The sequence below is a fragment of the Orcinus orca genome, chromosome 2 (assembly GCF_937001465.1).
Source record: "Orcinus orca chromosome 2, mOrcOrc1.1, whole genome shotgun sequence".
NCBI lineage: Eukaryota > Metazoa > Chordata > Mammalia > Artiodactyla > Delphinidae > Orcinus > Orcinus orca.
This window is the reverse complement of record NC_064560.1, coordinates 90,950,419-90,964,193: the sequence shown is the minus strand read 5'-3', so window position 1 is coordinate 90,964,193 and position 13,775 is coordinate 90,950,419. Positions and strand designations below refer to the sequence as shown.

The 13,775-nt window shown below is 34.6% G+C and overlaps 1 protein-coding gene across 2 annotated transcripts in view; it reads left to right on the top strand.

Moving 5' to 3' along the window:
* PIAS1 (protein inhibitor of activated STAT 1) overlaps positions 1 to 13,775 on the top strand; it is a 121,803-nt gene that overhangs the window by 25,569 nt on the left and 82,459 nt on the right. For both annotated transcript variants that reach the window (XM_012535410.3, XM_033439940.2), the window contains exon 2: positions 1,032 to 1,476. In XM_012535410.3, coding sequence (XP_012390864.2) covers positions 1,032 to 1,476 — 445 coding nt within the window. The remainder of the gene's footprint in view (positions 1 to 1,031; positions 1,477 to 13,775) is intronic.

The window sequence follows — 13,775 nt, the reverse complement described above, 5'->3', positions numbered from 1 at the left end:
GGAGAAAGGAGAAATAAGTTTGGGAACGCAGAGTTAAAGTTAAATAGATTTCTTTACTTCAGCCTTATGCATTATGGCATGTGGATTGAATTCCTGGACTTTTTTGCCGCGTGGCTTGTGGGATCTTAGTTCCCCGATGAGGGATCGAGCCCAGGCCCTTGGCAGTGAAAGCACAGAGTCCGAACCATTGGGCTTCCAGGAAATTCGCAATTCCTGGACTTTTTAGCCTGGCTTTGCCAATAGAGTGTCAATAATATGTTTCCAGTGTCATCCTTTTCCTAATGGTTTAGTGGAAAGATCATGCATGGGCTTTAGAATTATACATAACTGGGTTTGAATCCTCATTGATACTTAGTAGCTATGTGGCCTTAGGTAAGTTGTTTAACCTTTCCTAACTAGTTTCTTCACATGTAAAGCAAAAAGGGTAACACCTTGTGGAGTTGTAAAGATTTAATGAAAACCCATATGAAAATATCAAATGTATCTGGTATATAATAGGTCAAAAAAGGTATAGTTTAAGCCCTATAAATCCAAATCCCAAAGTCAGTATAGAATGTAACATAATGTTATTTGTATCCTGCCTACATCTGGTGCTTGAGGTGGACTGTTTATATGTTTCACATATACTTATATGATTTTCCCCTAAGAAAACAAATGTTCTTGAGGGCTCATTACCTTTTGCCGTCCACACAGCACTCAGTACTCTCCTGGAGACTTAGTAAGTGCTTGATAAATACCTGAAAATTTCACTATAACAATGGAATAAGGTGAGATGTGGTTCTACCTGATGTATACTTATTTTACATCTTTCATAACCCTAGGTAGAAGTTAGTGAATTTATGAATATTAATTTTAAATTTCTTTGGTTATATCAAATGATTAGATTTTAAGTTTGAAATAACTGGAATTGACTGTAAATGAACTGGCCTTTGTAAACAAAGCATAAGGATAAAGTGTTATAATAAAGTATCGTTTAATGTTGTAACATATTATTGGAATACTAATGTTTTACATTTTGTTTTGTCTCTAAGCAAATGGTTATGAGCCTTAGAGTTTCTGAACTCCAAGTACTGTTGGGCTACGCTGGGAGAAACAAGCACGGACGCAAACACGAACTTCTCACAAAAGCCCTGCATTTGCTAAAGGCTGGCTGCAGTCCTGCTGTACAAATGAAAATTAAAGAACTCTATAGGCGGAGGTTCCCCCAGAAAATCATGACGCCTGCGGACTTGTCCATCTCCAGCGTACATTCAAGTCCTATGCCAGCAACTTTGTCTCCATCTACCATTCCACAACTCACTTATGATGGTCACCCTGCATCATCACCGTTACTCCCTGTTTCTCTTCTGGGACCTAAACATGAACTGGAACTCCCACATCTTACATCAGCTCTTCACCCAGTCCATCCGGATATAAAACTTCAAAAATTACCATTTTATGATTTACTGGATGAACTGATAAAACCCACCAGTCTAGGTAAGATTATTCTGTAATGATTATTTGGTTGCTTTTGGAGGATACATTTTCATTTTTGAGTTTGAATTTGACCCAGATTATTATTCATAATAAAATTTATATTTGGTGGTAGGATCCAGATGGTAAAAAGGATCTTTCAATTTTAGACAAATCAAATATATAAAAGCTGTCTTTTAGACAGAAAAAAAGCATATTCAAGTCTTCCGTGATGGTTGCTGACACAGAAAATGTTAAAAACTTTCCAAGAATATAAACGTTTTTAAAGTGTAATATTTTAGATTGTTGATTACTATTTTATAATAACCCTTACAAAATTAAAATTAAAACCCAGTAATTAAAATCAGTCTCTGAATTCAGTTTTTAATTTTCAAGGGTTGATGACATCTAAAACAAATGACTATTTTTGATTATTTAAATGAGTAAATGGTTTAAATTTTTATAAAAGGAGAGTTGAGCTTTGATGTGTAGTATTTTAATTCCAGTTGACTTTTTCAAGTGGATATGTGTACCTTGCAGGTGCACACATGATTATATAATACTAATAAACACTTGAAATTTCATGTACTATGTTTTCCCATCATTTGATAAGTGCCTAGCCTATTAATAGAATTCGATGTATTAATCAACTTGAAATTTTAATTGCTATAATGCTACCTTACTTTATTTAAGGTAGAAGAAAATTGACGCTGTTGGGATCTCTGCTACCTTTGGTATAATATATTTAAAATATCAGACTTCCAGATGCTGGTTTGTTGTTATAAATCAGTGGTTGGCAAACTACGGCTGGCAAGGGAAATCCAGCCTGCAGCCTGTTTTGGTGGATCTGAGCTAAGATTTTTTTTTTTTTTTAAATATTCCTAAAGAGTTGTAAAATAAAACAAAAACAGAGAGAAGAATATGCAACAGAGACCATGTATGTCTGCAAAACCTAAAATATTTACTGTCTGGCTTTTACAGAAAAAGTTTGCCAACCCCTGTTACAAATCAGTAAACATTTCAGTTTGGGGGATTGGTGAGTGTTGAATTTTGAGAACATTTACAGAAATTCTTTGAACTGGGAAATGTTTGTTTTAAATTATTTTTAGCAGAATAACTGAATAAATTAAGATTATAGGAGTCATTTTCAAACAACATGAATTTTTTCACATGACTTTATTTTTTAAATAGCCATTAATAAGAAAACTTAACACTTGCTGAGAACCTACTGTAAGCTTTTAAAACTTATACATGCTCATTATAAAAAACGAAAGTGCCAGAGTCCCTTCTTGTTAGCAGTTCAGTATATATGCATATATAAGCAAGTTATGTTTCTTGTTTTTAAGAAGGAATTATATTGTATCAATACATAGTGTTCTGTGACTTGCCCCTACCCCTCTTTTGCCTTACTAATATAGACATTTCTTCTTGTCTGTCTTTCCCATTTTTAATTGAAGGCTATATATACACACACGTATATATAGTGTCTATGTGTACATGTGTGAGCATGTGTGTGTATATATATATGAGCTCATTTCTTATTAAAGACTGTGTATTATTTTATATTCTAAATAAGTCCCCTATTAAAAGACGTATTTTCTAGTTTTTGGCTGCCAAACACATGCTATAGTGAACATCATCTGAAATTTGAAAGGAAAAAAATGTTGGTGGCTTTTATTTGATTTGATTCCCAGCTCTCAAATTTTCTTTGGGTCTTAGTAATTAACATATCTTCTTGTTTTCAGTTTCACTAATATAAATTTCAAGTACCAGTGTGAATAGGTGATGTTTACATACGTGTCTAAATTTTGATATGAAAAGTAGAAATGCAAACTGGACATACATTCTGGTTATATTGGATAATATTTTAAATATTAATAAAAATTGAGCATTTAAAATTATTTTTATTTTACTGAGGTACTTTGCTTAAATATATATGTTATGTGTTCATTTCTAATTGTCTACACTGTCTTTTTATGCCTTTGCAGTTTAACTTAATATATCATAATTTATATCTTATTGTTTTAATACTTCAGGGTACTTTATCCTTATGAACTTTTTAGTGTGTAATAATAGTGGGCAAACATCTGGGTTTTCCCTAAAAAGATATGAGAGGCAGGTAGTTCATAAGAAATTGTGTTGTTAAAGCTGCAGATAGTTTTTGCTATCTTTCTATAGTATTTTCTCCCTACTGACTGTTTTTAAAGAATAGTCAGTAAATTTTAAATAATTTTTCTGTCTTTACTCTTCATCTGAAAATTTATAGAATGCTTCAATGGGGTATTTTTGTGTAGTAGTTTAAGAGCAATGTCATAAAAGTTTTGCCCATTCTTGATAACCATTAAGTAAACCCTTGCATTTACAAAATTGATGGGTTGAAGTACTAAAATATTTCCCGTAACATTTATTTAATTGGACTTTCTTTGTATTGTCAAGCCTCATTATTTGCACATGCTAGTGGATGAATGCCTGCTATCTCAGTAAATTCAAAATCACTACTCACAACAGTTTCACAGCCATTTATAGACATGCACAGAGCTGCAAAGAATTTGAGTTGGCTCATGTGTGCTTTCCTACCTGTGGTTGAACTAGGTGGTTCTTGCTTTCATGTTTTCTGCTGTCATATTGTAAACAAATGTCTGCTTTGCACTCTACTTAATGCCACATTTTTTGCATTTCTGTGCTTTTTGTTGGTGATTGCATTGTTTAAAATGGCCCCCAAGCATAGTGCTTAAGTTTTATCTAGTGTTCCTGTAGGCACAAAGGCTGTGATGTGCATTATGGAGAAAATACATGTATTAGATCAGTTTTGTTCAGGCTTGAGTTACAGTGCTGTTGGCAATGAGCTTAGTGTGAATGAATCATCAATATATATCAAATAAGGTGTCTTTAAACAGAAGCACACATAAAACAAGGTTAGGTATTGATCAGTTGATGAAAATGTTGTGCTCAGAGGCTTGCAGGAACCTAACCCTGTATTTCTCCTAGGAGCAATGGTTCAGTATTCACTAACTCATTGTTTGTGGCAACTTTATAGAATACCAGTTTTCATGAATAAATCCATTGTTTGTGATATAAACACAAAATTAATAGGTGGTATGGAATTGCTTGGTGGTATGTAAATAGATTTCTAATTTCTCATTGTTATCATAGAACTAAAATAAAAGCAAATATTTTGGTTATGCGTAAAAAGATCACCAGAAAGTAATTTGTGGAAGTTTATTGATTCAGTAACTATTCAGGGGATGGAAATACTCAGAGAATTTGAAAAAAGATTCTGAGTAATCTGCAAGAGTTGAGGATGAACATATTTTAAGGCCCTGTTAAGTAAAAAAAAAAAAAAATTGAAAAAAGGAATCTGTAAGATTTTTAACATTGTTAAAAGACTATCTCTGTACTTCGTTAAATGAAATGACTACTGCATCATGGAATTCAGTTTTCTAAGGGATTACTTTCGCCAGTAGATTATTTGTTTTAAGTTTAGGAAAACAATATTCTCTGAAAAATTAAATGGTTTTCAGCATTCTCTTTCTTAGTATACATATTGAATACATTTAAAATCATTACAAGCTCTTAAGAGTTTAGTTTGGACCTGTACTTAGCTAGTTCATCACACTTAATCACTTGAGTCCAGAATGTGGTGGTTAAATTTAATTTTTCATTTTCTCCCCTTCCATTTTATCTGTAAGCAGTAGATTTAAACAGAGTTTAAGGTGTTCTAGTGTAAGCTGAATGTTTGTATGCGTGGTTAATGTTTCTAACTAAAATCAAAACAATAGTTTTGGTATTCCCCTGTTTTATTAGATAATTCTTATCCATTTTTATAATCATCTTGTTATTATTTCTTTAACAATAAGTAATTTTAAGGTCTTTATTCATTTTGGAACACACATTAAAGGGAATTCTTTTCATTAATTGGGAGATGAAGTAAAGGTGGTTGTAAAGTAAAATGCTTGATTTACTGTGTATTTTTGTCTGTCAGTATTAAAATCCTGTTTGTTCTATGAGTCCCATTTCAAATGCTTTTAAAAACCTTTTCCATTAATCTTTCTAAGATGCCCCCCTTATATCTGTCTGTTCTTCCCCCATCCAAATCAATTTCACTTTCCTGCATGCTCTTAATAACATTTTGTTGTTGTTAGTTCCTCAAAATCAGCTCTGCTGCGTTCATCTGTATATTCCTATAATATACAGAGCTATGAACCTCTTATGTGGTAACCACAGTAAACAATTATTAGCTCTCCAATTTATTTAAATACAATAAAGTCTGTTTTAATGTTTTTTGCAAAGTATTTGGATGCTACATACTGAAGAATCTGAAACACTGTGACATTTTATTGGTCATGGATGTCATTCTTCAGTTTGTCATGAAACAAGTCACTTATATTTTTTGTCTTTCTCTTTCAGTCTTTTTTAAAATTAACTTTTATTGGAGTATAGTTGATTTAAAATGTTGTGTTTCTGCTGTACAGCAAAGTGAATCAGTTATACATATATCCGCTCTTTTTTAGATCCTTTTCCCATATAGGTCATTACAGAGTATTGAGAGTTCCCTGTGCTGTACAGTAGGTTCTTACCTATTTTATATATAGTAATGTATATATGTCAATCCCAGTCTCGCGATTTATCCCTCCCTCCCTCTTTTTTTACGTCTTGGAAGATGGTTTCTATTTAAGTTTTAATGTTTGTCAAACAATCTTTTCCGTTAAACACCACCAATATCTCTTCTCTGGGTTACATATTTGATTTTCCTGAGTTCTGTTACAAGTAGTTATAATTTAATTTGATGTAGGACGGTGTATTGGTATTTCCTAGGGATGTCCAACATCCTAGGTGTATAGGGTTTATATTTTCAGTATTTTAGAAAGCTAGGTCAGTCTGTTTCCTTTTTAAAGTAGAACATTTGTATATAGAAAATTATAATTATTTTAGGCTTGGGAAGATGTATGAATAATTTATAGAAAAGATTTGAATTAATATATATGTTTTATATATATGCACTTGGTTTTTTGCCTTAGGAAACAAGGCAGCAGATGCTTCAGCACTCCTAAATAGTTAAAACAATCCATCTTGTTTTGTGCAGTGTGGGTAAGGTTTCTGCTACATCTTAATAACATTGGTTACCAGTGTTTTCTGCCAAGGGCTCGACTGGCATTGGATTAGATTTCACAGTTTCCTTCTCTTCTCATTTTTTATAATTGAGTTTGCCTTCCTCCACATGCCTAATAGCCAGTGCCTAAAGATCAGGTGATGCAAATTCAAGGACACAGACTCTGATAAGTATTGGGAAGGGCATTCAGAGGTTTTATGATTTACTCTACTCTGCTTTTAGAAGATTTGCCTTCTAACAATTCAACACAAGCTGTGCTCTTCTGTACTTGAATTTTAGGAAATCAAAAGCACTATTTTTTTCTGTAGGCAGGTTTCTTCCCTAGGAACTTTTCTTCCTAATTTGGCAGCACTGGTTTCTTTTCTTTTCTTTTCTTTTTTAAGAGATGTAGAGATAATTTATTTATTTATTTTAAACTTTGGCTAATTTATTGCTTGTGCATTTTAATTACATTTGTTGTTGTATACAACAGTATGAGCATAAACTAGTGTCCATTAAGTATTATAAATTGCTATTTTATTTATCTTTATTTTTAAAATTTTTATTGAAATATAGTTGATTTACAGTGTTGTGTTAGTTTCAGGTACATAGTAAAGTGATTTAGTTATACACACATATATATAAATATATATTCTTTTTTTACGTTCTCTTCAATTATATGTTATTACAAGATACTGAGTATAGTTCCCTGCGCTATACAGTATGTCCTTGTTAGTTATCTATTTTATGTATAGTAGTGTGTATATTTTAATCCCAGACTCCTAATTTATCCCTCTCCCCTCCTCCCCTTGGCAACCATTAGTTTGTTTTCTATGTTTGAGAGTCCATTTCTGTTTTGTAGATAAGTTCATTTGTATCCTTTTTTTTAGATTCCTCATGTAAGTGATATCATATGATATTTGTCTTCCTCTGTCTGGCTTACTTCACTTAGTGTGATAATCTCTAGGTCCATCCATGTTGTTGCAAATGGCATTATTTCATTCTCTTTTATGGCTGAGTAATACTCCATTGTGTATATTTACCACATCTTCTTTATCCATTCATCTCTTGATGGACAGTTAGGTTGCTAGCCATTTTTGGCTATTGTAAACAGTGCTGCAATGAACATTGGGGTGCATTTATCTTTTTGAATTATGGTTTTCTCCAGATATATGCCCAGGAGTGGGATTGCTGGATAATATGGTAGCTCTATTATTAGTTTTTTAAGGAACCTCCTTGCTGTTCTCCATAGCGGCTATATCAATTTACATTCCCACCAACAGTGAAGGAAGCTTCCTTTTTCTCCACACTCTCTCCAGCATTTATTATTTGTAGATTTTTTGATGATGGCCATTCTGACCAATGTGAGGTGATACCTCATTGTAGTTTTGATTTGCATTTCTCTAATAATTAGCGATATTGAGCATCTTTTCATGTGCCTCCTGGCCATCTGTTTGTCTTTTTTGGAGAAATGTCTTTTTAGGTCTTCTGCCCATTTTTTGATTGGGTTGTTTGGTTTTTTTTTTGCTGTTGAGCTGTATGAGCTGTTTGTATATTTTGGAGATTAATCCCTTGTCAGTCGCATCGTTTGCAAATATTTTCTCCCATTCTGTAGATTGCCTTTTTAAAATTATTTTATTTTTGGCTGCGTTGAGTCTTCATTGCTGCACGTGGGGCCTCTCTAGTTGCGGTGAGCAGGGGCTGCTCTTTGTTGTGGTGCACAGGCTTCTCAGTGGGATGGCTTCTCTTGTTGCGGAGCACAGGCTCCAGGTGCACAGGCTTCAGTAGTTGTGGCTCACGGGTTCTAGAGTGCAGGCTCAGTAGTTGTGGTGCATGGGCTTTGTTGCTCCGTGGCAACAAAGGTGGGATCCCCCCGGACTAGGGCTCGAACCCGTGTCCCCTGCATTGGCAGGCGGATTCTTAACCACTGCACCACCAGGGAAGCCTGTCTTTTTGTTTTGTTTATGGTTTCCTTTGCTGTGCAAAAGCTGGTAAGTTTCATTAGGTCCCATTTGTTTATTTTTGTTTTTATTTCCATTACTCTAGGAGACGGATCCAAAAAGATATTGCTGTAATTTATGTCAGAGAGTGTTCTGCCTATGTTTTCCTCTAGGAGTTTTATAGTATCAGGTCTTACATTTAGGTCTTTAATCCATTTTGAGTTTATTTTTGTGTATGGTGTTAGAGAATATTGTAATTTCATTCTTTTACATGTAGCTGTCCAGTGTTTCCAGTACCACTTATTGAAGAGACTGTCTTTTCTGCATTGTATATTCTTGCCTCCTTTGTTGTGGATTAATTGACTGTGTGTGTGGATTTATTTCTGGACTTTCTGTTCTGTTCCATTGATCTGTATTACTGTTTTTGTGCCAGTACCATACTGTTTTGATTACTGCAGCTTTGTAGTATAGTGTGACGTCAGGGAGCCTGATCCAGCTTCGTTTTTATTTCTCAGGATGGCTTTTGCAATTCGGGGTCTTTTGTGTTTCCATACAAATTATAAAATTTTTTGTTCTAGTTATGTGAAAAATGCAATTGGTGATTTGATAGGAATTGCATTGAATCTGTAGATTGCATTGGGTAGTAATAGTCATTTTGACAGTATTGGTTCTTCCAGTCCAAGAACATGGTATATCTTTCCATTTGTGTCATTTTCGATGTCTTTCATCAACATCTTATATAGTTTTCGGAGTACAGGTCTTTTGCCTCCATAGGTAGGTTTATTACTAGGTATTTTATTCTTTTGATGCAATGGTAAATGGGATTGTTTCCTTAATTTCTCTTTCTGACCTTTCGTTGTTAGTGTATAGAAATGCAACAGATTTCTGTGTATTGATTTTGTAGCCTGCAGCTTCACCAGATTCATTGATGAGCTCTAGTAGTTTTCTGGTAGCATCTTTAGGATTTTCTATGTATAGTATCATGTCATCTGCAAACAATGACAGTTTTACTACTTCTTTTCCACTTTGAATTCTTTTTATTTCTTTTTTTTCTTTGATTGCTGGGCTAGGACTTCCAAAATTATGTTGAATAAAAGTGGTGAGAGTGAACATCCTTGTCTTGTTCCTGATCTTAGAGGAAATGTTTTCAGCTTTTCCCCATTGAGTATGATGTTAGCTGTGGGTTTGTCATATATGGCTTTTAGTATGTTGAGGTATGTTCCCTCTATGCCCAATTTCTGGAGTGTGTTTATCATAAATGGATGTTGAATTTTATCAAAAGCTTTTTCTGCGTCTATTGAGATGATCATATGGTTTTTATTCTTCAGTTTGTTAATGTGGTGTATCACACTGATTGATTTGCAGATATTGAAAAATCCTTGCATCCCTGGGATAAATGCCACTTGATCATGGTGTATAATCCTTTTAATGTATTGCTGGATTCGGTTTGCTAGTATTTGGTTGAGGCTCTTTCCATCTGTGTCCATCAGTGATACTGGCCTGTAATTTTATTTTTTTGTGGTATCTTTGTCTGATTTTGGTATCAGGGTGATGGTGGCCTCATAGAATGAATTTGGAAGTGCTCCTTCCTCTGCAATTTTTTTTTGGAGAGCAGCACTGATTTCTGACTTTCAAAACAAAATCTAAAATTTACTTCTAAATCTACATCCCGTTGTAGATAATCTGTCTTTTTATCTGGTGAATTTAATTTAATATTTTTATTATCGTTTGTATAAGTGGCCCAGAAGCCTGAAGCCATCTATTGTGTTTTTAATAAATGAATCTTTGTGTTCTTGATTGTTATCTTGGGAACTAGAATGATGGACTTTGTTGTTGTTGGGAAGGAATCTTGATGATCAGAATCAGTAAAGAATCCTTGTGTATAATTGTAAATATGACATTAAAAATTTTAATTGTGAGATTAATGAGCCAGCCATTTAGGTTCAGAAGCAAGCATGTAGTTTTACAGAGAAATCCAACATATGAGTCTTTATTGGGATGAAATTTAAAGATCAAACATGTAGTATATATAGTGCTTGAAATGTAACATTTCAGAATTTGCCAATGAATCCTACACCACTTTGGTCCAGTCTTCCCAGCACAAGTTGAGTTACCATACAAGCTGCAGACCAGCCAGCTGGAGGACTTGGTTGTGGTAATGGTGGTACAGGTAGGATGGTACAACAAAGGGAGAACCCATTTTTGGCATTCTGTTTCTTTGCTTTTTTTTTATAAATAAATTTATTTATTTATTTTTGGCTGTGTTGGGTCTTCGTTTCTGTGCGAGGGCTTTCTGTAGTTGCGGCGAGCGGGTGCCACTCTTCATCGCGGTGCCCGGGCCTCTCTTGTTGCGGAGCACAGGCTCCAGACGCGCAGGCTCAGTAGTTGTGGCTCACAGGCCTGGTTGCTCCACGGCATGTGGGATCTTCCCAGACCAGGGCTCGAACCCGTGTCCCTTGCACTGGCAGGCAGATTCTCAACCACTGCACCACCAGGGAAGCCCCTTCTTTGCTTTTTTTAAAACAGAAGTTTTGTTGTTAGATATCTGGGTGATTGGAAGGTAATTTTAAGCCATTCCCTTTTTTCTCTCTCTTTTTTTTTTTTTGTGGCTGCCTTGTGGCATATGGGATCTTAGTTTCCTGACCAGGGATCGAACCCATGCTCCCTGCAGTAGAATTGCAGAGTCGTAACCACTGGACCACCATTCCCTTTCTTGAGCCTTACTATTTCAGTATTGACAGTGCTTGCAGATGACCCCAATGGTTTTGAGTGGCAATTAGTCATTCTAGTTTTTTGGCACTACTCTTGCTAAACTTATTAACACTAAAATGTAAATAAGCCTTAGATATGCCAAAGATGGGGATTTTGCAGTTTAAAAGAAGCTGGATGTTGAATGTATTATTAGAATTAAATCACTTTAAGGTAGGTAAAAATAAAAAGGCTGAATTATTTTAACAAAACAAATTCAGTTTATCACCTCTATATGTTCTCTGCAGTTTTTAGAATTCTGTTTCGTTGTTTATTTTGGTGCTGTAGTTTTGAAAATTTTATTTCTGCTCTTAAATTTTATTAATTTAAAAATTATTTTATTACATAAGATATGAATTAGAGGGGAAAATCACTTATCTATAAGTACTCGTGGCATTTTGTGTTTCTTTTCGCCACCTCTCCATGTAAAGTTTAAATGTAAAATTAGCAGTTCATGTTTACATACAATTTAAGAAACCTCAGAAGGAAGTGATGGAGTTGATTACATAAAAATGTCAAACCCCTATGCATCAGTTTTTTTTTTTAAAACCCAAGTGTCAAAGTAAATACCGAATAAAAATATTTGAATCAAATATAAGACTGAAGGAAAGAACTCACAAATCAATATGGGGTAGGATACTAAGACTCTATTAGACAGTGTATGAAAATGTAAATTATTAAAGGGGAAGTGCAGCTAGGAAACATGAAAAGACACTGAACTTCACTAGTTCTTAACCAAAATTCAAAGTTAAGTCAATAATGAGGTTTTAAATCTTGTCTATAGCTTACATTAAAATATATGTGAATTTCTATACAGTATCCGTGAGATGTGTTAAAATGTTATGTTCATTGCTGGTAGCAACATAAACTATAATACAGCTCTTTGAGAGTACATTTTGGCAATATGCAGCAAGAGCTTAAAAATACTTTTTGATCTATTAGTTCCACCTTTGGAAACTCAAAGCCTAAGAATATTCATTGCACCATTATTTCCAGTATAAAACTTAGAAATAACTTAAATATCCAATTATAGAATAACATTTAATTAAACTGATATATTTACTATAGAGAATATTTTAAGGATCAGTTAAAATTATTATAAAGTCTTTAATACATGAGGAAAGAAATTAGATACACAACTAAAAATTATTATCTACTCTGATAAGCATTAAGCTAGGAGTTTTATATCTGTTATCTCACTTAAGCCTCCAAACAGCTTTGGACGGTTAGACCAATAGCCTAAATTTTATGAAAGTGGTAGTAGCTGAGATCTGAAGAAGGTAATTCACAGAGATGCGGGGAAGGTGTCAGGATTTGAAAATAAGTAAGTTTGCTTCCAAAGCCAATGCTCCTGTATAACATAATATATTAAAAATAAATGGAAGTATTTTAAAAATTGTTCTTTAAAATAATTTTGCAATTTTATAACATCTTTTGCTCTCATTTTTATTTAGTGAAGTCTTTTTTTTTTTTTTCCCCAGTAGAATTCATTGGGTCTACAGGTGGGATCACTGTGTTGAAATTTACTGTATGGAGAACTACTGAAGGTCTTTTGTATTTCATACATACATTGAAAGAGGGTTTGACATTTTAATTTTACATGATAATTTTTGCCAGTACATACTGTAAATGGAGTTTTATTTCAATAGATCAGTTTGGACCTGTGTGAAATTCACAGTACATGTGAGGAATTCTGATTTAGCACCTCTAGATCTCGGTCACTAGAATTTTTTTTAAAAATATATTTATTTATTGTTTGGCTGCATTGGGTCTTCGTTGCAGTGAGTGGGCTTTCTCTAGTTGCGGCGAGCGGGCTTCTCATTGTGGCGACTTCTCTTATTGCAGAGCATGGCTCTAGGCACGCGGGCTTCAGTAGTTGTGGCTTGCGGGCTCTAGAGTGCAGGCTCAGTAGTTGTGATGCATGGGCTTAGTTGCTCCACAGCATGTGGGATCTTCCCGGACCAGGGCTTGAACCCGTGTCCCCTGCATTGGCAGGCACCATTGCACCACCAGTGAAGTCCTAGAATTTTTTTTTAAGGTGTTAAAATTATAGACCCTTCATAACTCAATACCTAAGTATCTTTAAGAGGAATTAAGTTTTTTCAACCCAGTGTAGATTTCAGGTGTTTGCTAAATTCATTCTGTTGAAATGACAAGTATGTGTAGTTAATCTCAAAATCTCCCTGATTTTCTGATATTTGTGGGGAGCAAAACCTTGTTTGCCTTAAAGAAAATTTTTTTTTTTTTTTTTTTTTGGCGGTACGTGGGCCTCTCACTGCTGTGACCCTCTCCCGTTGCGGAGCACAGGCTCCGGACGCTCAGGCTCAGTGGCCATGGCTCACGGGCCTAGCTGCTCCACGGTGTGTGGAATCCTCCCGGACCGGGGCACGAACCCGTGTCCCCTGCATCGGCAGGCAGACTCTCATACTGCGCCACCAGGGAAGCCCAATTTATGGTATTTTATAAGATATAAAGAGACCTTAAAAATAAGATGAAGATTCTAAGACTCCTCAAAAACAATAGGGAAAAAATTATAAGTAAAAAGT